Here is a 23038-nt window from a genome sequence, read left to right on the forward strand (position 1 = left end):
TTCTTTTTTTTTTTTTTTTAAACTAAGTTATTCTTAGTGTAAAATTAGGAATAATCACCTAAAGAGATGAATAAGTGGCATAAGAAATAAGTTTGCTCCTGGGTCCTCTCCTAGGTTTATCACCCCACCTCGCCTGGAGGCAGAGGGACAGAAGACCTGTCAGCGAGGGGAAGAGGCCAGGCAGGAAACCTCCAGGGATTCTGATGATGGATGAAAGGAAGTAGTGTTTCACCTCTTTTATATCCAGGTTTGTTTTGAAATACACACTGATCTTCCCAATTAGTCATGGGGTCACTAATCAAGAGCAAAATATCAATTCTGATTTCATGAATTGCACTAATTTGTTTTCCTTACTTGGGTGGGAGGGGAAATCTAGACAATTCAGGAAGATATATGGAGATTATTTTGCATTGAAGAAAGAAAATGAAAATGAAAGCTGTGCTTTATAGAGCTACTAAACAGGCGCTTCTGAAATAAGCTGCTTCTGTTTCCACTGAGGAAGTCACCTTGGTCACTCACATTATCATTGGGATAGAGGACCCGGGAGATGTTCTCGGCCAGATTTCGGTCCAGCACAGCCTGGATGTAGTCTCCAACGTTAACTGAGGGGAATGTTAGAAAAATGAATAAACAGACAAGCCAGCCACTGTTAGTCATCCAAGTCCCTTGGTCTCACCTGATGCTTGCTGCGTGGCATGTGGGATTCCTAACATTCCTAAACATCCAAAAGGATTTCAACGAAACTTCATGCTGTGATTCACATGACAGTCTAAGAAGGACATACTGACGGACTGCTATAAAAGTGTCCTGATATTTGCTCCATGAGAGGGCTGCACAGTCACTGAAGACTTCCAATCAGAAACTCAAGGCCTTTTGCTCAAGCTCAATGTGGTTCTAACTATTGATCAAAAAGAAACCATTTATTATATCCTAGTCTCCACAAGTTCCTGTGCTGTGTCATCTTGGTGGAGTCCTAATTTGCTCCTGAGATCAGAAAGATGAAGTGCACACACACACACAAACAAGAGCCCACGCTGTACTCACAGTCTCGGAGGTTGAAGTCATTGGGTGCCCGAGCAGACCAGAGGCGCATGGTGTTGACGGTGTTATTCCTATATCCGGGGACTGGGGTGTCATACGGCAGGGCCAGGACCACCTGTGGGATTCAATTCAAGCAGCTGCTCACTGTTTCCCACGTGTGATGATGTAGGTTTAACAATGGGCTGGGACATAGCAACTGGCATCCTATTCCTGGCTCTATCACCAACTCAAATTGTGTGAGGTCTAAACCAAGACAAGGGTCCTAAGGCTGGAGGGCGTCTTAGGGGCCATTGTGGACCCTCCTTCCACTGGAACAATCTGGAAGGCCGGAACCATCCAGAACGATGGTCTTCTATGTCATTTCCATGTTGACTTCTCTTTGTGTCCCTTGCCTTTATCTGGGTGCGGAGCCTTCATGTTTCAGATCAAGCCACTATGCTAAGAATAATAAAATATGATGTGCAAACAAAGTGACAAATGTGAATCTGTAATCATTAAAAAACAGTAATCAGGATAAGTTTAGTGTAGGTTATTCAATGATCTGATTTCAAATATGGTAAAGTCAATGGAATAGGAAATTTATGAAGATGGAATATTACATATGATGTTTAACATGCTAGTCTAGGCTTTTCAAAGTTGCATGATGAAAAGTTATTTTAGTGATCTGACAAATGAGCTGATAATTAGCCAAGATGAGCCTAAGTGAGTTTTGGAAAATCTAGCTCAATCTTTGTGACAGTCATTGAAACAGAGAAGAACAGGAAGATGAACTATGTCTCACATGAATTTAAAATTTATGTGGGAAAAGACTCATTTCTCTTCCCTGCCTCACCAGAATCAAGCTCCAAGGAGGGGGAACGACAGATTAATTGAATAGGAGGATACCAGAGATCCCTTAGTACAACCCACTCATTTTGGAATTGAGGAGAATGGGGCTAAGACGTGACGTGGCCAAGGTCACAGTCAGTGGTAAGGTTGAAATCTAAAAACTTAAACAATTAAATCTTTTTATTTGAGTCTATTGAATTATGAAAGAATGAAGCATTATAGCCTATGTCAATCAATCACACACATTCAGTCATGTTTTCATGAACACCATGTCCTTGAAATAATAAATCACCCTTCTTTGAATATCTTTCACTAGGAAATATGAGTCTCTGGAGATTTTTACAGCAAGTTGTGATCAATCAGGAAGAGTTGTTTACAGAATGGGTTGAGTCCAAGTTCAAACATGATTTGTCCTGCTGACCCTTGAAGAATAATTGAGGCAGCCAGGGAAGTACATGGCTCAGATGTCCCTTTAGAGAACTTCAGGCAGAATTGTCACCTCTGAGCTCCAGCTGAGGCCATGCTTTCTCTGGGATGTTTCTATTGTGGTGCATGAGAGCTGGGACTCCGCTCATGAGCAATCTTTAATCTCAGGCCCTATGAACCTGACTGTTTGCTCAAAGCTGCACAGCTGTCTGAGGCTCTTCCTGAGAATCCTCCTCCTTTCCCCTTGTCTCTTTACAGGTGTCATACCTGCACTACAGTCTGAAAGACTTCCCACTTCCTCCTGATCCCTCTCCCCTTTATCTTGGCATTTCCCCAATGTATCACCTGCACTTCTAATTCTGTCTGGGCTCCGCTTCCCAGAGGACTGACCCACGAATGAAATGACTTGCTCCGTTTATTGGAAGCTACACACAGCACACACATACCACGTCTGACCTCATGCTCTCTGACCTCACCAGCTACAAATCGGGGGCTGGTCAGTGACAGCTTGCATAAATCGATCAAGTTCTGCACTGCTTGGGTCACTCACCTTATATTACATCTGTCCCATAACCTTGCCTTTGTGAGCACAGAAAAACACACTCTCCCTGATTGAATTTCTGGATATATTATGAAAATATCCAGAGGTACTTTTTAAAACAAAGTAGCTCAACAGTGGGACCGACAGGGCAAACAGAATGCTTCCAGGATCGATCGCGTAAAGATCGCGTAAAACTGCATACATTTAAACAGATCAGAAGTCACCGGAAGTTTTAGACCCCAAATCTGTATCAAATACTTGCTAGTTTAATACCAAAAACATGTATGAATTCTTTGGATGTATTAACGATTGATTTGTTTGCAGCTCTCCTAATCCTGTTTGTAACCAACTGCAACTGAGATTGTCATCTGCTTAACCTAAATAAAGACTTGAAATCACAGTATTAGTTTATTCCCTATACCGTTACACTATAATGATCTATTTTAGCTTCTAATCCATTGTTTCATATGTTGAATAAATTCATGTTTAGATAGGAAAACGTTTTTTTACAGTCTTATTTTTCTAACCTGCGATGAGCTCTATATGGATTAGCAGAATAGACCATTAGTTTAAAAACTCAGCTATAACATGGGTGTAGGTTCTTCTAAGACAAAATGAAGCATTTCTTCATGGAAAATAACCCACAAACCAACTGAATTTAGCATTACAATACCGAATTTCACTCCCAGTTGTGACATATAACAACAACATTTAGTTGATCTTTACCATTTTTTTAAAGCTTTTAAAAGAATGACCAGTGATACATCTTTTCCAGCCTGAGGCTCTATTTATTAAACAAATATCTCAAGCGGAGCCTTTGATGATTGGACAGTGCAGTGCAGTAGTTAATAGAGGTTATTTTTCAGGAAGTACATAGACAGCAAAGCACAAACCACCACTGGGGTGCTGAAAAACGACTTGCTCAAAGATAGGGTAACACCAAAGCGAGTTGCCAGAATAAGTGCACTTGGATTGACTGACACCGCATTACTTCTCTCGGAGTGATTTGGCACAAAATAAGAGAGTACATTTTCAATATTTTGCATTATTTTTCTTGACTTTGCAATGAATAAGAAACTTTGGTAATTCTTTGAATAAATACTTAATTTTTAAAATATCTACCCCTGAGAAGTTACAAGTAAATGTACATACGCAAATGTACATGTAGCAGAGGGGTGAGGAAGGACATTTAAATTTATTCAATCTTGGTATCAACAACTTCATAGAAAACTGGAGAGCTAAACATGCTGGGATTATAGAATTAGTTAATCTCTGGTAAAGCTGATTGTAAAATGACCCTGGTAAGTCACTGAGCTTGGGGAAGTCACTTCTCTCTCGGCCTCAGCTTCTTCATCTCCAAAATGAGTGGGTTGCACATTTAATAAGAGGAGTATCACATTTATTTATAAAAATATACTCTATTATGCAATACATAGCATACTACACTCAATATCATATACGCATTATACACTATGCTATGTATGCACTGCGCTGTGCTCGACGACATGCTCGGTGGGAGAACCCTGAATACCTGCGTGTCGATCCACTTGACCCCAGCCTCGCTATGCTCTACTCTTCCGTAGAAGTGCACGGGCAGCATGAACTCGGGGCGGGCCTTCTCCCAGGGGTTTCCATGCCGGAGCCAATCATCTGCCTCTTCTACCTGCAAAAAACGATACGGCTTAGAATTTATTTTTCAGGAGATGTGGACCTAGCTCTTTCATTATACTGAACTCAAAATATCTTTAATTGAATCAACTTGAGAGTACTGTTTTGGCAAGAAAGAGTGTTGGTTCTGTCAATCTCAATTCATCCTTGTTACTGTCTCACAGCCTAAATCAATAACACCACTACTTGCTAATACAGCTCTAAATGTTGACTGTACACATGTATTATTGCATTTAATCCCCAGAGCAATCCTATGGGAGGAATCTATGACTCTTATTTTTAAATTTTCCATTACAGTTGACATACAATATTACATTAATTTCAGGTGTACAACACAGTGATTATAGACATTTATATAACTTAGGAAGTGATCATCCTGATAACTCTAGTACCCATCTGACACCATACATAGTTATTACAATATTATTGACTATTATTGACTATGTTCCGTATGTTGTACTTTATATCCCTGTGACTGTTTTTATATGTTGATTCCCCTTTAACAGATAAGAAAATTGTAAGTTGCTCAAAGTTGTACAGATAGTGAATGGTACATTTAAGATTTGACTTTAGGTCTGTGTATTCTAGAGCCTGTGTCTTAACATCTGTGAACAGAATTGTCCAGCTTCAGTGAAAGAGAAATCCTCCAGGGATGTTTATAGTTGGATACCTGGACCTGATGGGTCCTGACGGTGGTTTCAATCAAGATTCTTGTGCTTACAACGCACAGAATCGGTTAAGATATGCTACTCATAGAAAGCTCCCTTAAAAAAGCTCACTTTAATATAGGTACAGAAGACTATTACATTTTGTTATCTTTATTTAATTTAATCCTTGTGTAATTTTGATCTTATAATAATGAATATTGATTATGGTTCATTTTAAAAATAACATACTAAGAGGTAAGGGATTTTTTTCATATAGACAATTTCAATGTTTTACATGCATTTATGGTAATTATAACAAAATACTTCTTATAAAAATTTAAAAATCATAATTTGTATTTAGGGTATACTAAACATCAAATGAATTTTGGCTGCAATAAACAAACACAAACACATTTGGGGGAATGCATCCTTTATATAAAGATATTATTAGTGAAATCTTTAAAATATTACATTTATCTTAAAAAATGGAATTGTGTTCTGACAAGAAGGGAGGAGTAAGGTTTTTTACTACAAAGTACAGTGAGATTAGAATATGGTTACTTTACCTTTTCGATTCCTTGCTCTCTCCTCTTAGAAAACTCAGCATTGGTTTAAGAAGATATTGCTTATGAATTAGGACATATTATGCTGGATGCCTCATGATCTAAATAGGAGTTCAATGCTCGCCCCAGGCACAGTTAGAGAGAAGCAAAAACAGCTACTGTTTTGTTTTTTTTTTTTTAGATATTAGACAAAATATTAACCTCAACAGCCAGATAAGCAAATACACATTCATTTATTCAGACACTGATCATGACTCTGTATCAAGAAAGCAGGGTGATTACTTCATAAGTTGCTCATTAATATTAACTACAAACATAATGGTGAATGAAAGGGGACTCATAGAAACAACACCTTTAGGCAGAGGTCTGGGAGTTAGAGAGCTGCTGGAGGCAGGAGGATGACTCGGAGGCAGGACGAAGCCTAGGGAAGGCTGGAGCTAGATTTGAAGTAATCAGCAAATTGCATCTTGTTAAAATGCAGATTCTCAACAGTCTGGGGAGGGGTCTGAAATTTTGCATTTTTAACTAGTCCCCAGTGGATACATGGTACAGCCAGGGGCTACATGGTGATACAAAGTCAGTAATGCAGAATTTAGACTTCCACTATCCCAGTCATAAAGAGAACAACAAAAAATTAATTAAGGAAATTAAGGAAACAACTGAATTTTATCAGCTGATAAGAAACTAAGTTAGAGTCCACTAGCATGTGTTAGTAACTAGAAACTCAGCGACAAATAAATGAGGATATCCACAAAGGATCAAAACACCTGACTTGTTTACAAAATACTCCATGCTGCACTTATGCTGCAAGGGCAAGTTTGGGGTTTTCAAAATCTGCGCAATGTGAACACAGCTTCCTGTAACAGGAAAGAACTGTAAGGCGGTTTTGCCTCATTTCAGTACTCAGGACTATTGTAAAACACACTTGCAGGTATTATTTGAAACAGGAAGATGATGAGGCAGGAACAGTGTTCCTCTCAAAAATCATGTGCATTGGAGAACTGACAACCTATTTTCTGCTGAGAAATGCAATTCAAGCAGCTTAAAATATTCCCAAAAGAGAGGACGGGCTCTCAGCTTCCCACCCATCTGCCCACACCCAGCCTCCTAGGGAAATCAGAGGTTGCCCTCACTCTTTTGAGGGTACACTGTTAAGTGACAAGGGACTAGTCTGCTGATTATTCTTCATGCCATCCAATGTTGGTCTGGCTTTTCCCTGCCAAATAATGGCTAATTTTAATTTCACTGGGTTAACGAGTTCTGTAGGACAACAGAACTCTGAGCTTGCTGTTCTTTATTTTTAGTCTCTTCCTGATTCAGCAAGGAATCAGTTAATAATTCCCTCAATTTTACAAAGCTTGTTTTTAAGGTGAATTGAAAAATAGACATTTCATAACCATAAGGTGGTCTGAGCAGATCAGAGGAGAAAGAGAAGTGCCTCCCGCAACCCCTACTAAATCCATAGAAGCTGTAGGATGGTGATAAAACTCCTGTACCTTTCTTTCTACCAATGAATCAACAAAGTGGGCTATAAATTTAGATTTCCATGTACCAGTGATCCCTGAATGCACTCACATGCTGAGCCATATGAAAGGCGGGGGCAAGAGGGGAGAAGAGCTTTCATTTACAGCCGAGGGGGCTGCTGGAGCTGAACATTCTGGATGAAAGAGAGCTGAGACAAAGCCAGCAGGCTCTGTGGAGGGAGGAGCAATGTGCCAGTCTGGGTGGGGGGTGGCAGCCTGGACTTGGCATCTCTCGAGAGGAATTACTCGATGCAATCTGAGTTCCAGCCAGCAAGGAAGCAGAGGTCAGCTCAGGGGGCTCTGTCAGTGATTGAATTCTAAGAAATGCCTTTCCCCTCAATTGTGGGGTACACAGGACATGAAGAACGAGTGAGCAAACACCAGGAGTAGACAACAAACTTTACTTTCTGATGGTACAAATAATTGAAAATTTTTTCTGGGAACGCCAAGAATTCAACAATGGTAACTAGAAGATTGCGGGGTCATGGGAACTGTGCATGACTGGTTATAACAGGCTTGGCTTGGGTTCTAAGCGACAGAGGGTCCAGCAGACACTGTTTGGTTCTACTCCAAGACACCTACTGTGAGAACTTTGATGTGAGACAGTTAAAACTTTGATGTGAGCTGGTCGCAATTATCTTTTCCCCTGTTCCTCCCAGAGGCCAGTTATTTTCATAGAGGACTATTACTGATAAAGCTTTAACTATCCCCATTCGAGCTCAAGGTAAGTCAAGAATTTTAGCAACAAAATATTCCATAGGGGGGGTTCACAATGAACACACTATTACTGCAAATCTTCCTTGAAAATTAAAAGTCCATCACCCTTTACAAATCTTCCCAGCTTGTACAATTTTCATCAGCTTTCTCTGTATCTGCCGTTGTAAGAGCAAGGATGTATCTAATGTGGATGGGTGTGTGACTATACCCTGAAGAGGCGTGCTGATTTCCTGGGAAATACTTTTTGTTCATGGAAATGGTTTCTTTTTTATGGTATGGTGTATTTTATGTTTGCTCTTGCATATTTATGTTTGCACAATGGATGTGGCAAATAAAATTATGTGTTCTTCTTACTCAATTTCAAGTCATAATGAAAGAAGTGAGGATGGCTAGCTAGTGAGGCTAGCTTTGGAGATTAGCAAAAGTCACTTGGCCTCTTATTTTTTTTTAAAGAACACTGGATAATATGTACTTACTGGGTCTGATAGGAGTGATATATACTTCCTTTCTTTGTATGATAGGAGAGAAAGGGATGGTTTCTTGGAATAAAATCCATTTAAAAGTAGCAGAAGTAGTATGTGTGATTAATAGTGACCTTTTATAAAATTTTGGGGAAAATGCACTTGAAAAAATTTTTTTCTAAGATTGATTTGCTGTGTTTCTTTTAAATCTTTCACACAACAGTAGTTAAAAGATGAGACACAAAATCCTTAAACATTCTGGGGTATAATGAGCACCACACAGGGTACTTTCAAAGCCTGAAAATGGATACTACGCATTGCTTGGTATCAGGTTGTGTCAAAATGCTGGTCATACTGAAAATGCCTGCTAAGCTAGGCTTCTTATCGTGTAACTCTAGGTTATTTCATTGCGGAAGGGAACCAATTGTTCTGCTGTTATAGCTTTTTATGATTATAAAATACACACTTCTTATAGAATGGGATATGTAGAAGTATAAATAGAAGACTGTAAAAAATAACCTGTAATCTTATCTGCCAGAGATAATTACTGTTGAAGCTTAATGTAATTTTTTCCTAGCACTTTATATTTTTGGCTGTCTTTGGAAAGTTGAGTTTATACCATTCATATGATTCTACACTTCCTTTTTTTCAATGAACAATTTCTCATTTCATTAAATCAAAAATATAATATTAATGGCTGGCTACATTAACATTTTATTACACAATGACACAATTTATTAAATTATCCTCCTTTTCTTAGGCAAAAATTAACATTCTATTGAATGTCTATTTGTGTGTTGGATATTTTACATATTTTCATAATAATTTTGTGAAGCTATTAGGTTGGTAAAAAATAACTGCAGTTTAAAGGGTTAAAAACAATTGCAAAAACCGCAATTACTTTTGCACCAACCTAATACCAGTAGTTAGTATCTCCATTTTGCAGATGAGAAAAATGAGGCTCAGAGAAGTTAGGTGACTAAATTGAGGCAATACACCTTGTAATGAGCTGCAATTAGGCCTCAAATTAGAAATTAAATCTCAAATTAGGGCCCAAATGTTTTTTTCTACACAATGCTGTCTCCTGATTTATTTAGTAGTAGCTAAAGATACACTGGTCCTTAGCAAAATTTGGAAGTTTATCTTTCAATACGTTCTCAATATTCTCCTTCTGAGACTTCTTCCTTGGTATATTCTCTCATCATACCAAATCTCTTAGTTCCTTCCTTCCTTGGCCCAAAGAGTATCCAAATACCACGGGAGGGGAAAGAAGATTGTGGCGACACCAAGCTTGTTGTCCTTCCTCTCCACTGGATGAGCTCCAGCCTAGGGCCTCCCATCCAAACTCTCGAGCATGCTGCCCTGGACTGACTCTTGGAAGTGTGGGAGGGGCTTAGAGAACTCAAGCTTTTTGGAAAACTAATCCAGTATCTTTTTGTCAATGCTGTATGTGGGACAAAGGTAGAGAGAAAGCGCAAATCACACTGAGAATCAGGGAAACCTCTTCATACTACGCTAACTGTAGACTCAGAGCCCCCAAAGGTAACAGAAACATATGCCTAGGAATCTGGTTTTGTCATACAAAAGTAAAACAAGAGCCATTTGTATGGATTGAATACAATTTGTGCAAATCTAGAGCACTATAATAATACATATTAAATAAGTGACAGATTTATTTGATACAATAGCTAACAAGACTGCCGCTTTCATCTTAATAAAAAATTAGAACACTGAGCTTACGTATCTGTGACCCTGGAAATCTGGGGACAATCCCATGTTTGTCAGCAGTGTGACATGAGGTAACTCCACTTCTTAAGAACTCAGTTTTCTCACCTATAAAATGGCAACATGATTCCACCATGAAGGGTTACTGGGAGAGATCACCAGTCAAAAAATGCGCTCCTCCGCTTAGCATGCTGCAGAGAACGAACGTCACACATTGCAAGTGGTCCACATTCAGATAGTCAGCGATAAATGTTTTCAGAGCCCCCTGTGAGTCAGGCACTGCATAAGATGCTATGGATCTGGTGGTGAATGATACTGGCAGGTTCTCTGCTCTTAGGAACTTACATCCCAGAGGGAGAAGACTGACAGTATTCACTGAGATCAACCAAATGCAAGGTAAATTAGTGGAGCTCTATGTTAAATGTAAATCATCCAGAACACTGTAAATTATAAAACATACAGAACACTACGAATGAGAAGTATTTTAATGACAGAACTGAAAAAGATGGCTCACATACCTGCCACCCATCTCGGATCTTCTGATTGAAGATTCCATATTCGTATCGGATGCCATATCCATAGGCTGCGAGTCCCAGGGTTGCCATGGAATCCAAGAAGCAGGCTAAATTCATCAAAACACAGGCAAAAGGCAGAGATATCAAGGTTAGTCAAAATTTCAAATCTTTCTTTAAAAAAAAAACACATGGCAGTCACAAAATATACTTCTATGAGGAACCACATTTGTATTTTAAAGCACAGAGACTGCTGCATACTGGGTATTCATTTTTTTAAATAAAATTTTTAAACTATAAAATGAATACTATAGAAAAGTTAGAAAACATAAAAATGTATAAAGCAGAAAACAGACATCACTTATTATCTCACCATCTAGAAATAGCCAGTGTACATTTGAGAACAGGGGAGTAAGCTGGCCTGCTTTACATATGCCGGTTATTGGGTCGCTCACACCACCCTTTCCAAGGGAAGCTGTCTCCATGGCCACCTGCTTGAAAAGACAGCCCAAGGACAGTATAATTTACATGTGACCATATAGCTGACTATCTGGACATGTGTGGCAGACTCTCTTTCTGGCTAATGGAATTCCAATGTTGTTCAGATATCAGGTGGACTTGTGCTTCAGGGAGGCTGGACTAGAAGTGAATCTTGCTTGACTGGTCTAAGCCTCTAAACCTATCACAGTAATTCTATTTCCTTCACCAGTATTGGTTTTGGCATGGATATGCAATGATACTCAATCCAATGAGAGGTACGAGGGAGACTATGGGTGCAGTGAAAGACAACATCATGTCATTGTTGGTCAAACTATTTTTTTGCTAGGTTTTCTGTTACTTGTAGCCAAAAGCATATAACAGAGCAGCACCTGACCCAGAGAAGCCAGTCAACAGGCTGGGTAGGGATCGATCTTGAGGCCAGGTGCAACCTGAGAGGTTATACTAATCAGACTGCCCTCTCAGGAATTTGAACTAAGAAATACACAGAGAATGAGGAAATGTACAGTAGGATCTAAAACTGAAAAGAACATTGACAACTGTAGATCAAACAGAAATGAACTGAGTTAGGTTCACAGTGGAGCCCTAAAACATAGACCAATAGTTTTCCAGTCCCTGTGCCACGTGGCCTGGCTCTGCTCTAGTTCCTGATCCCTCAGAGCTGTGGATATTGCTTTTACTGGGTTCTGATCTAATTATCCTTAGAGTCTGACCAGAACAGGGTCCCAATATTTTCAGTCAGGTAAGAGATGAGGTCATGTAATGAGAATTACTCAGCTTCATTTGCCATTTCACTCTGACCTTATCAGCCAACTGAAGGTCATGAATGGCAGGCACAGAGTGGGTTAACCCAGTCAATTTATACATTGAACTTCTGGGCCTGTACATAAAAGGAAGGCAGGCTGGTTGTCATTCTTCGAAGTATGTGCCACTGGCTCTGCTGGTCTTTACAGCCCCATGCAAAGCCTACTAAATTGCCCGATGACTGACTTCACGAGGTAGCAATATTGCAAAAGCAGTGCTTCCTATTACTTGGCAACGTTAAAGCACACTGCAATGAATATAGTACTGATTAAATAATATGAAACATACTAATGGAACTCTAGTAACTTGAAAGTGTGCGTAAAATCACTTCTAAAAGAGAAGAAATAGGTATTATTTCTCACATGTGGTACTACATTTTTATTATTAAATTTAAATTTCAAGAGTCATACATCTCCTTGTAAAAAGAATTAAAATGTTACAGACAGGATTACCATTTGATTGCTACCCCTTATTCTGCACTCTTCTTTAGGGAAGATCACAGGGAGCAGTTTAATACTTCAAATTCCAGACTTTTCTAACGGATATCTGTATCTATAGAAAATATTAATTTGTTTAAAACATAAAGAGTAGCATGCTGTGTGGCTTTTAATGCAAACTGCTTCTTTTCCCCTTGGAGCTCTATCGAGGGAATTACATACAGATCAATCTTATTCTTTTTGGTTGCTGCGTATTATCCTGTATCATGGATATTCCACTACTTATTTACCTATTCTCTTATCAATGGATATTAAGGTATTTCTAATATTTTGCTTTTACAAATAATACTGTAACAATTCTTTTCACATGCCTCCTTGTGCACAAGTTTGAGTGTTTCTTTAGGGTTGATATCTGGAGGTAGAATTGCTTGGTCATAGGAATATTTTTAACTTCATGGAGTTGATGTTGTATTTTTTTTTTTTTTTTTTTTTAAGATTTTACTGGGGAAGGGGAACAGGACTTTAGTGGGGAACAGTGTGTACTTCCAGGACTTTTTTTCCAAATCAAGTTGTTGTCCTTTCAATCTTAGTTGTGGAGGGTGCCGTTCAGCTCCAAGTTGTTGTCCTTTCAGTCTTAGTTGTGGAGGGCACAGCTCAGCTCCAGGTCCAGTTGCCGTTACCTGTTGCAGGGGGCGCAGCCCACCATCCCTTGCGGGAGTCGAACCGGCAACCTTGTGGTTGAGAGCCCGCGCTCCAACCAACGGAGACATCCTAGAGGCAGCTCAGCTCAAGGTGCTATATTCAATCTTAGTTGCAGGAGGCGGAGCCCACCGTCCCTTGCGGGACTTGAGGAATTGAGCTGGCAACCTTGTGGTTAGAGCTCACTGGCCCATGTGGGAATCAAACCAGCAGCCTTCGGAGTTAGGAGCATGGAGCTCTAACCGCCTGAGCCATGGGGCCGGCCCCGATGTTGTATTTTTAATGTATTCCTCTATATTTGTTGAAAAATCATTTCCTGAATAAAGCACTCAAATTGCATCCATACAAAAAAAGAATGTTAATTACCTAAATCATACCAATAACATAACAAGTGTATCATTACCTACTAGTCAATCAAAACGCAAACTGTCAAGTGCACAAGACAACAACACAATGGCTAAACAACTCAGGTCGTACTACTTAAGTACATGAATTGAGCAGCTGTGAACAAATGACAGTGAGGTAAAGGGGCCACTTTGGAAACCCTTAAGTGCACAGGAAGGATCTGGTTAACTTTAGGGTTTTAAGCAATGTCTCTTTTGTTCAAGTTCCCTTCTCTACTGTTAGTCTAGAACTGGTCAAACCACCGTGCAAACTCAAAAACAAATATATCTGTAACCAAGTCATACCTTGCACTTCTCCTAGGAAGCCAGTCTGTTTCTTCTTAGCATGGTCATGCATGGCATGTGAGAAGGCATCAACTGGCCAGACACTATAACACACTAACCATGTCACTTACCAGCAAGCCTCCCAAGACCACCATTGCCAAGCCCAGCATCTTCTTCAATTTCTTCTAACTCTTCTATATCCAATCCAAGCTGGTGACAAAAGGAAAACAACATTGGATGTGGATACAAACGCAGGCCATTTCAGAGAGAACAGTCATTTCCTAAAGCTCTGGGTCAGGCGCCCAGGTTCATATGTGTACTCAATCCTGTCAGCTCCTTGCAACCTGTTCTGGCATCGGATGCCCACGGCAGATGCTGGTGACCACAGACATAAACTGTACGGAATGGTCTAGCAGCAGCCTGGAGAGAAATGGGGGCTAAATGTTCAACACTGACTCTGTTACTTCACAGCTACATGATCCTGGGCAAGGTACTAAATCTCTCTATGCCTCACTTTTCTTTAAAAAACGAGGACAACAGTATGTACCTTGTTTAGGGTTGCTGTGAATGAAATGAGATTATACAAATAATTTAGAATTATTCCCAGGCAGATATTCCTAAATAAATGTTTACTACTATTTCTTAAAATTATTTTTCTGTGCTTTCAGGATAAAACCTCAGCAACAGTCCAGTACCAAGCTGACACTAACTGGGCTAACGGATTTTTAAAATTATCCAAAGGTATGAGGTTAGACTCTTCAGGATGGAGTAAAGTTCATCTTTTCATGACCATAACATATTTACTCAGTAGGGTCAATGGCTGTTAACCCAAAAGCAGTTAGTGAGTCACTGCCCATGAGACCTGGGGCCAGATAGCAGTCAGGAAAACCTCAGCCCTATGGTCCAGCTGGATGTGGTTAAAATCTACTTCTCTCTGGGGTAGGTAAAAGGCTGTAGGAGGCCAAGAGGCATTTGTGACCTTGAGGATGGATACAACTGGTTGCCAGCTAGTTCCCTATCCCAAACTGTTGGGACCTACACAGCCCGAGGCCACTACCACAACTGTGGATTCATGTCAGAATGCTGCAGCCCTGGAGGTCACTTTGAACTGCTCATCCTACAATGTGGAAATTGATGGTCAGATAAATTAAATGATGACGAGGTAATAATCTAGCCCATGTTTGGCTAATGATAGTCTGTTGTGAAATGACTGCATTCTTATCTGAAAGTGATGCAATCAATGTAATTAGGTATTATTTAAAATGAAAACGGAATTTATATATTTGAAAACATATGCGTAAGATGATGTAACTGCTTAAAATTGATGCCCCAGTTTCCATGGCCACCTACTTAGATCCCTACCCTTATACCAAAAGTTGCTTTCTCACACACCCTTGATAATTAAATCTTCTAGGAGTTCAAAAATGGATGTGCTTCTGTTCATTGTTGCAGGGGTTTTCAAATTTACTCTGTGGTATAACTAGAGTTTACTCATGCAAATTAACTGCTAATGCTAACACATTCAGGATTTTTTAAAGTCTAAAAATATAAGTCTAAAGTAGGACATAAACTTGCACCAAGTAGACATGGGTCACTTCATCTCATCTTGATATATTGTTTTCAACAGATATCAGGGGAAGATAAGAAAAGGGAAGTGGAGGGGAGCTGCAATGGCTTTTCACAGGAAATATTAATACTCTACCTAACTTAGTGACAAGTCAGTGACCACATGAGGGGACAATACCATACCAAGAAAAGGAGCAGTTTGAATAGTCTTTCATTTAGAATGTGTCTTTGCAAATACCCATTCCTCCTTTCAGCTACATCAAAAAGGTTAAGGACTATTTGTTTTTGAAACAGATCCCAGAAGTTCAGGGAAGAAACAGTTAAATATGTTCATAAAAACATATTAGCATAGTAGCTTTAAGACCGCAGCCTCGCAGCCTCCTCATTTAAGGAGGAAGTATATTTCACATCTCATTAAGCAATAAAGTATGAGGATGGAATTTTAAGAGCTTATTATTTTCACATATTGCCTTGATATATGAATAACAGTCAAACTTTGATGACTTTTTAAAAGTAGGTAGCAGCCCAAAGTAAAGCTTGTGATTCTGACAGCAAGGATTCAAGCCCTTATAAAAGGCTTGTTCAGATGCTAATTTCTAAAATGTAATTTGCTGGGGAATGCTGTTAGAAACTTTGATTGCAAAAGAAAATTCTCATTAGGCAAAAGTGGTTCTCTAACTTTGTTTCTCTTAAACCAGAGATCACCAGTAGTTTATTTCTAATAGCTAATAGTTTTTTGTTTTTTTTTGGTGCTGCGTCCCCAAGGTTCCTGAACAACTGAACTTGAAATTTAAGGGTCTGAGAGAATAAGAGAAATACGGAGACAATGTACCTGGTAAATGGCCTCATCACAGGCATTCTGCAGGCCAAGGTTGATCATGGTGTTCTGTAAGGTTCGGCCCATGTAAAATTCCAAAGAAAGGTAATAAACCCTCTGAAACAAAGAAAAGAAAGGTCCTGTTAACTTTATGAGGCCAATCTTACTTGTCAACATAAAAACACAAGGTCACCAATAAGGAACACAGACAGACAGATCTACTTTGACACAGGTGCAAATGAAACTCCTTCACATGTATAAAGGGCTAAATAAAAACATACTGACAACTGGCTTTGGGAAAACCATTTTATATCCTATTTTTGGCAAAATAGTTCAGTATCTTTTACCCCCAAGGAGGAAAAAAGTAAACTCATTCAACTAATTAGGTTCAATGTTTTGTTTTGTTTTTTCTTCCTGTTCATGAGCCTCCTGAATTAAGCATATGTTTTGGACAAATAGAAGTCAGACTGGCATAGCAAAATATTTATAGGATGAAATTCAGGTGGGGTTGGCTGTGACTATCTCAAGTCATCAAAGAAACAAAGATTTACTCCTTCAAGATACACCCCAAGGGTAGAAAGTACTCCTTCTTGACTGATTACTATAAATAATGTTACAGTTAATTATTTTAGAATTAATTCATTCTAGAAAGTCTATGGGCTGGCAATAACAAAAGACTACCTCAGGTTTATTGGTGTTTGTTCTTGATAAAATGGGAAATTTCTCTGTCAACTTAGAAACGGCCTTTCACAAAGTAAAAGCCAGGTAAATACTATCAGAGTTGAAAGTAAAAGGTGCAAAGGTCACAGTTGCCTAAAACCGTTTAAAATACAAGTGCAATTTATCATTTTTTAAAACGGGATCAGTGAGTAACTTTATCATCTCCTTTTACAATATTTTTCTCTCCGTATCAGTTCCCCTTTTCTTTTCCACCAAACACAAAACAAAAATTTGTAAATTCATCGATATAAAGTTACCTTGAATTTTAGGGACACCCCCATTTCTCAATAAAAAGAACCAAAAAGAAAAATATTTGGTCAACGTAAAAATATAAAAGCATATAGTTCAATACAACAAATGTCTACTCCAATATTTAACTCATTAGTTATACATATATTTAAATCATTATATGAAAATATCAATTTAGAAATTTCATTTTTCCACTTTCACTTTAATGAAACAATTGAATATTAAGTATTCACACAGGTAGTCAACATCCATATTCAGTGAGTCATCTAATACTATTTTCCAGAGCACATCATTATTTTTATCTGAGTTGTTTGAATTTCTCTACCACTGTCATTAGGGCCCTCATCAGCCAACTCGATGCCTTTGTGTGAGTTGGGAAAAGATATCTTTTTTGGGCAGACATAGGCCAAAGAGGTGCCACTCACCCTCATGGCTGGTGCCCTCATACACAAGGCCACTTTATCACAGGAAAGGGTATTATCTTGAGCCACAAATACCCATTTGCATAATATCGGCAATTTTTTTCCTTTTTCCGTGTATTTTCATGATCTCTATAATATAACCACTATGTATTGTTTTTTTACTTTTTAGTGATCTATAAAAATCTTGCTTATAAATACAGCACATATATCCTACACTTGGAATTGTGAAGTCATAATGGCTGTATCTGTTAAATTTCTTTGCCTCCCCCGTTTTTTTTATTGGGGAATATTGGGGAACAGTGTGTTTCTCCAGGGCCTATCAGCTCCAAGTTGTCCTTCATTCTAGTTGTGGAGGGCACAGCTCAGCTCCAAGTCCAGTTGCCATTTTCAATCTTTAGTTGCAGGGGACACAGCCCACCATCCCATGAGGGAATTGAACAGGCAACCTTTTTGTTGAGAGCTCACGCTCTAACCAACTGAGCCATCGGTATGCCCTTCCAGAAGCTCAGCGGTAGCTTGTTGTCTTCAATCTAATTGTGGAGGGCGCAGCTCACTGGCCCACGTGGGAATCGAACCCACAACCCTGTTGTTCAGAGCTCGTACTGTAACCAACTGAGCCATCCGGCCGCCCCTCATTGCCGCCCTTCAAGGTCTTCCGAAAAAATGCTGCTGCTTAAAATAATTTAGAGAGCATCTCATTATGTGACAGAGTTTACAAAGACATGTATTTAAGGTGATTTCCTATTTTCTCATGAATACATTTTTTTGGGGGGGAACTCATTTTATATTTGGGGATATATAAGACCTTGAAAAATAGATCTCCCCCATCCTCTTAGTTAGTGGTCTCTAAACACTGATTATATACTCCTGTAGTAAAATATTTGCATCTCTGATGTACCTTAGAAAGTACATGCATGCACTACTATTACTAGTAATTTATGTGTACTTTAGAAAAAGTGGACATTTTCAAAAAGCATGCAAAGATAAAATAGATAACAATAATCAATATTTTAAAAATAAGTTTAATTGTATTCCTAGCATTAACCAGAGGACTTGGGTACTTCTGGGAAGACATGGAATAGATGGCACCAAAACTGAGGCTTGCAGGACAGGCAAGAGTTGAGCATAGAGACACAGGCAGGAAAGGCATTCTGGGTGAAGAGCACAGTGCAGGCAGAGGCCCAGAATTGGGAAGAACAGAGCATGGATGGGGACAGCACATTGGTCTGGTGGGAGAGCAACGTAAGTCCAGGAAGGTAATGGGAGGTAAGATGGGAAGGACAGGTTCACCTGGACTGAAAAGGGCCTTAAATGCTTGTTTAAGGACGTGGCAGGCAATGGGAGCCAGTGACATCTCAGCAGAGGACAAGATGTGTTGCTTCTGTAAGCTTAATCAGACTGCAATGCATAGAATGAGATGGGATTGCACACTGAATGACCTTCAGGAGTCAGGCAGAGAAAATACCTGTGTAACGAAGGTCACATAAAACAACGAGGAGTACTGGGCCAAGAACTGGAGTGTACGAGTTCTGCCCACAGGCACTGAAAATTCAGCTGCTTAAAGATGTCTTGCAGGCCAAACAAAATATATCCGCTAGCCATACTCAGCCGCACGCTGCCAGTTTTACCACTTCTGGGGAGCTAGGTAACCACTTGGAAGTCTAATTCATAGACCAGTAGCCAGGGTCTTAGTCAGGCAGAGAAGTGAGACTGCAGGAGAGAGAGTAATTTCTACAGACCCTGCAGAAATCAACAGAATTTGGTAACCAGTTGAATGGGGAACACAGGAAGAACTCAAAGGTGGGACTAAAGTTTTGTGTCTGGGTGACTGTCAGGATGGCAATGCCACTAAAACTAGAAACACAGAAGACGGGGCAGGCCTGGGAGGGATAATGATTTGAGTCTGAGGAAATAGAGCTCTAGGTATGTTCACCAAGCACTTAGATATGCAGGAATGAAGTTTCAAAAAGAATTCAGGCTAGAGATCCAGATTTGGGATTCATCTGCAGTTACTAGAGAGCAGGGGAGGTGGGAAAGGAGCTGGGACACTTACGGGCTCTACTCCAAGCTCTGTGAGGGCAGGGACCTCTTGTTTAGGTGAACAACTGTCACAGAGCAGACACTTTATTAACGTGTGGAATGAATCTTGTTCACTGTTGTACCCCAGTGTATCACTATCAGAATACCTGGCTTATACCTGCACTCAGGTAGGGAAGGAGAGCCCAGAGAAGAAACTAGCCGAAGAACAAGGAAAACTATAAAATACCAGGTAAGCCACTGGTGGAGAAACATACAAAGCGAGTGTGTTCTGTGATGCTTGGTGCTGAATGCTGTGGAGGTGTGTGTGTGTGGAGGGGGGGGGGAGGTTCTAAAATATGACTCATCATCTCACTCTCCAGTTTAAAAAGTGAAAATATAACTTGTAGCGCAAGGGGCAATCCCCTCTATGAAAACAAAAAAAGGACAATAAGTATATGTATACAAAAAGTGTTTTCTAAGGATATATTTTAGCAGTTACTACCCGGGGTAGAGGCCTAGGCCTCTGGAGTGAGGAAGAATTACCTTCCATTTGAAAGTTTTGTTTCAGCTGCAGTTTCTTAGTATAAGAATTTACTTTCTTTTGTTCAAAGGTTTTTAGGCACTGGGTTATGGATCATTTTTTTCTTTTTCATGCTTTTACTTATTAAAAAAATTCCTAATGTATTTCTCACTGCCTCCAGGATATATCCCTCTTTCGCTCCTTCCAATATACCTCCAACCAGCTTTTCCAGTTTCCTCTCCCAAAACAGACTCATACTCACCTCACTGCAGCAGCCAGAGCTGCTCTCACCCTGTGTCCTCCTCAAGCCTCCCCCATCTCCCACCTTCCTAGATTGGCCAGGTGGAGACCGTGTCCCTCTGTGCTCCCAAAAACATCCTAAGGAACCCTTCTTCCAGCCCTGTGCAGTGGACGGGGGTGGCCTGTGAACAGCCTTCCTCAGCAGCTCCCAGGGTAGGTGGGTAGGTCTTGAGCCCAGCGCACGCCCTGGCCCACAGCCTCCATCCCTCCGGAATCATGAAGTCCAGGGACGCCACACCCCACGCACCGGACCTGGGGGGAGGGGTCAGGCAGAGCGCTGCCCTTGGCCCTAAAGCTGCTCGGAGGCAGGACATTTGCCCGGTTGGGACAGGGCGGACTGCCTGGGGGCCTAGTACGGGGTGGGGGGTAGGGTACCAGAACGGTGCCTGGCAATACGGAAGGCCGCAGATCTCTTGATTAAATGTTGGGAGTAAATGCTTTAAAAAAAGATTTTGAGATAAGTGGACAGACGAGGGAGGGCTGAGTGCTCACCAGGCGGTGCCCAGGGGCACTAGAGTGGACGGTGGTTTGGGTGGGGCTGGAGGGCGTCGTGGGGGGGGTATTAGTGGAACGCGGGACGTCCCCTGGGCCGCCCACCCACCGCTCTGACACATCTTCCCGGACCTCAGGGGGTGGGAGGAGCTTCGCCGCCCCGGTGGGGGGGGGAGAACCGGGTGAGGAGGGGTCACCACGGGGGCTCCTCCGGCACCCTGGACGCGCAGCTGCAGGAGGAGCCCCTGCCCGGCCCCCCGCGCCCGGGCCGGTACCTTGGGGCACTTCTCGTAGTAGTACTGCTGCGTGCGGATCCAGCGCCCCACCAGGTGGTCGCGCACCGTGTGCGCCAGCGCGAAGAAGTAGTCGCGGGGGGTGGCCACGTTGCGGTCCTTGACCAGCGTGAAGTGCAGGTGCCGGTTGAAGCCCTTCTTCAGCTCGGCCACGTTCTCCACGCCCACTATGCCGCGGATGCTGATCTGCCGCCGCTTCTCCTGGTCTGTCAGGGGCTTGGCCATGGCGGCGGCGGGCTGCGCAGCGAGCGGGACGTGAGGCCCCAAGCGCCCCGCAGGAAGACAGACGCAGAGGCGGCCGTGCAGCGTCCGCCGCCGCGGCTTTGAGTGGGAGGAAATGGTCAGGGTCCGCCCCTGGGCGCGGCGTGGCCCCTGCTGGCCGCCTGCTGGGGCGGCGGAGGGCGAGCCGCCTCGAGCGGGCACGCGCGAGACCCCTACCGGCGAGTCTGCGCGGCGGGTGCGCCCGGATGGGGCGGGGCTGGCAGCTGGCGGTCCCGGGACCGGGGCTGATCCCTCTTTGAGGTTGGAGGTGGGACCTTCCGCAAGTCACGTAGCCAGTCCGAGGCTCCCTTCGGGGTCTGTGGCATCTGGGAGGGCAGCCCTGCCTCACCACGCTAGACTTTTGGGGTACAAGGGGGGGTGTCTGTGTGTGAAAGCACGTTGCTTGCAAACTTTTGTTGTGGAGATGTTTGTTTGCTATGGCATCATTATTCTCACCTGGAATGGGCTTCCATAGCATCGCAAGGGATCTTGAAGGGTCAGTACTCTTACTTCAGTTGTCCCGCCGTCCTTGGCATTGCCCCATCTTGGATCCCAGACCTCAGAAAGGAATTCCTGAGTGGCTCCTTTCCTTTTATTTTTTTGAGGACTCATGGACTCGGATTTCTTGACTCCTCAGACCCATGCTCGCCTTGTCCAAAGCACCCTACTGCTCCTCTGTAGAGACGGGTTAGTAAGAGTCAGGAAGTCCTGAGCCGGACCTTCTGGCTGATTAGGAGGCAGGGACTTTTACTTTGAATTACTTTTTATCGGTAGGGGGGCAGCGTGGGGAGAAAAGAGAGGGTGTGTGTGTGGGAAATGAAGGCATAACTCACTGAGCCAGTTGCCTTGTTTACATGAAACAAAGCAGTCTGTGTTAATCTGCAGTACAGGCTGATCTTTGCACCGTTCACCTCCAGCTTTAGTGGTATTTATTTGTATGTGTGTGTGGTTTTTTTTTTTTACCCAAATCTTGGCAAAGGCAAACACATGGTATTTTAGGATGTCATAGGCTTTTTTCTTTTTCAATAAGAAGTAGTGTTATTCAATTATTTTAGAAACAGCCCATTGTCAGAATTGTTTTCCAAAAAAAGAACCTTAGTAGAACTGACTAATAAACTTTACTTCTAATAATAAACCAAAGCTGATTATTTTGAGTTGATGCATTGGTCAGGGGTGGGATTACTTGACTTAGACTAACTGCAGCCCTCACCATAAAAATGAAAGTTCAAATCTCATCGGTCGTAAAATATCCAACCCCTTGTCCTCCAAGCTTCAGGGTTTTAGACCGTAGGCCTTTGGGGCAGTGCTGACACTGATCTGGGCCTCATGCAATGCCTGCCTTACCATGACCTTCGTAAGAAAGCGTTTATAGGACATGGGGATGAAGGCGTGGCCACCTCAAAGAGGCCAGACATACCCTGAATTAAGAGTGAGAGTGGACTGGCATCAAAATGATTGATCTTAAAAATAACTAGGGCTGTGTGGTAATGTTTGGGGGTGGGGGACTGAAAAAGAAGATCCCTTGACAAATTAGATAATAAAATTACGGTTTTTTAAAATCAGCTTTGAGTACTCCTTGGATGGTCATAGCATTCGGTGGTTTTTGGTCACTCACATGTTG

At 41.5% G+C, this 23038-nt stretch overlaps 1 protein-coding gene across 2 annotated transcripts in view; it reads right to left on the reverse strand.

Moving 5' to 3' along the window:
• The window catches only part of PYGL (glycogen phosphorylase L), a 49455-nt gene extending 27864 nt beyond the window's left edge, over window positions 1-21591 (reverse strand). The window contains exons 1-7 of one of the 2 annotated variants that reach the window (XM_019725677.3): window positions 21139-21590; window positions 16157-16258; window positions 13890-13968; window positions 10659-10762; window positions 4368-4499; window positions 1045-1156; window positions 520-602 (exon numbers count right to left, since the gene is read on the reverse strand). In XM_019725677.3, the coding sequence (XP_019581236.2) occupies window positions 520-602; window positions 1045-1156; window positions 4368-4499; window positions 10659-10762; window positions 13890-13968; window positions 16157-16258; window positions 21139-21381 (855 nt within the window). In that variant the 5' untranslated portion in view covers window positions 21382-21590. Of the gene's footprint in view, window positions 1-519; window positions 603-1044; window positions 1157-4367; window positions 4500-10658; window positions 10763-13889; window positions 13969-16156; window positions 16259-21138 lie in introns of both variants that reach the window. The other variant, XM_088797333.1, reaches the window with a different exon arrangement.
• Between the last annotated feature and the right edge of the window lie 1447 nt (window positions 21592-23038).

This window comes from Rhinolophus sinicus, chromosome 3 (assembly GCF_057876585.1).
Source record: "Rhinolophus sinicus isolate RSI-liver-muscle chromosome 3, RSI-T2T, whole genome shotgun sequence".
Taxonomy (NCBI): Eukaryota; Metazoa; Chordata; class Mammalia; order Chiroptera; family Rhinolophidae; genus Rhinolophus; species Rhinolophus sinicus.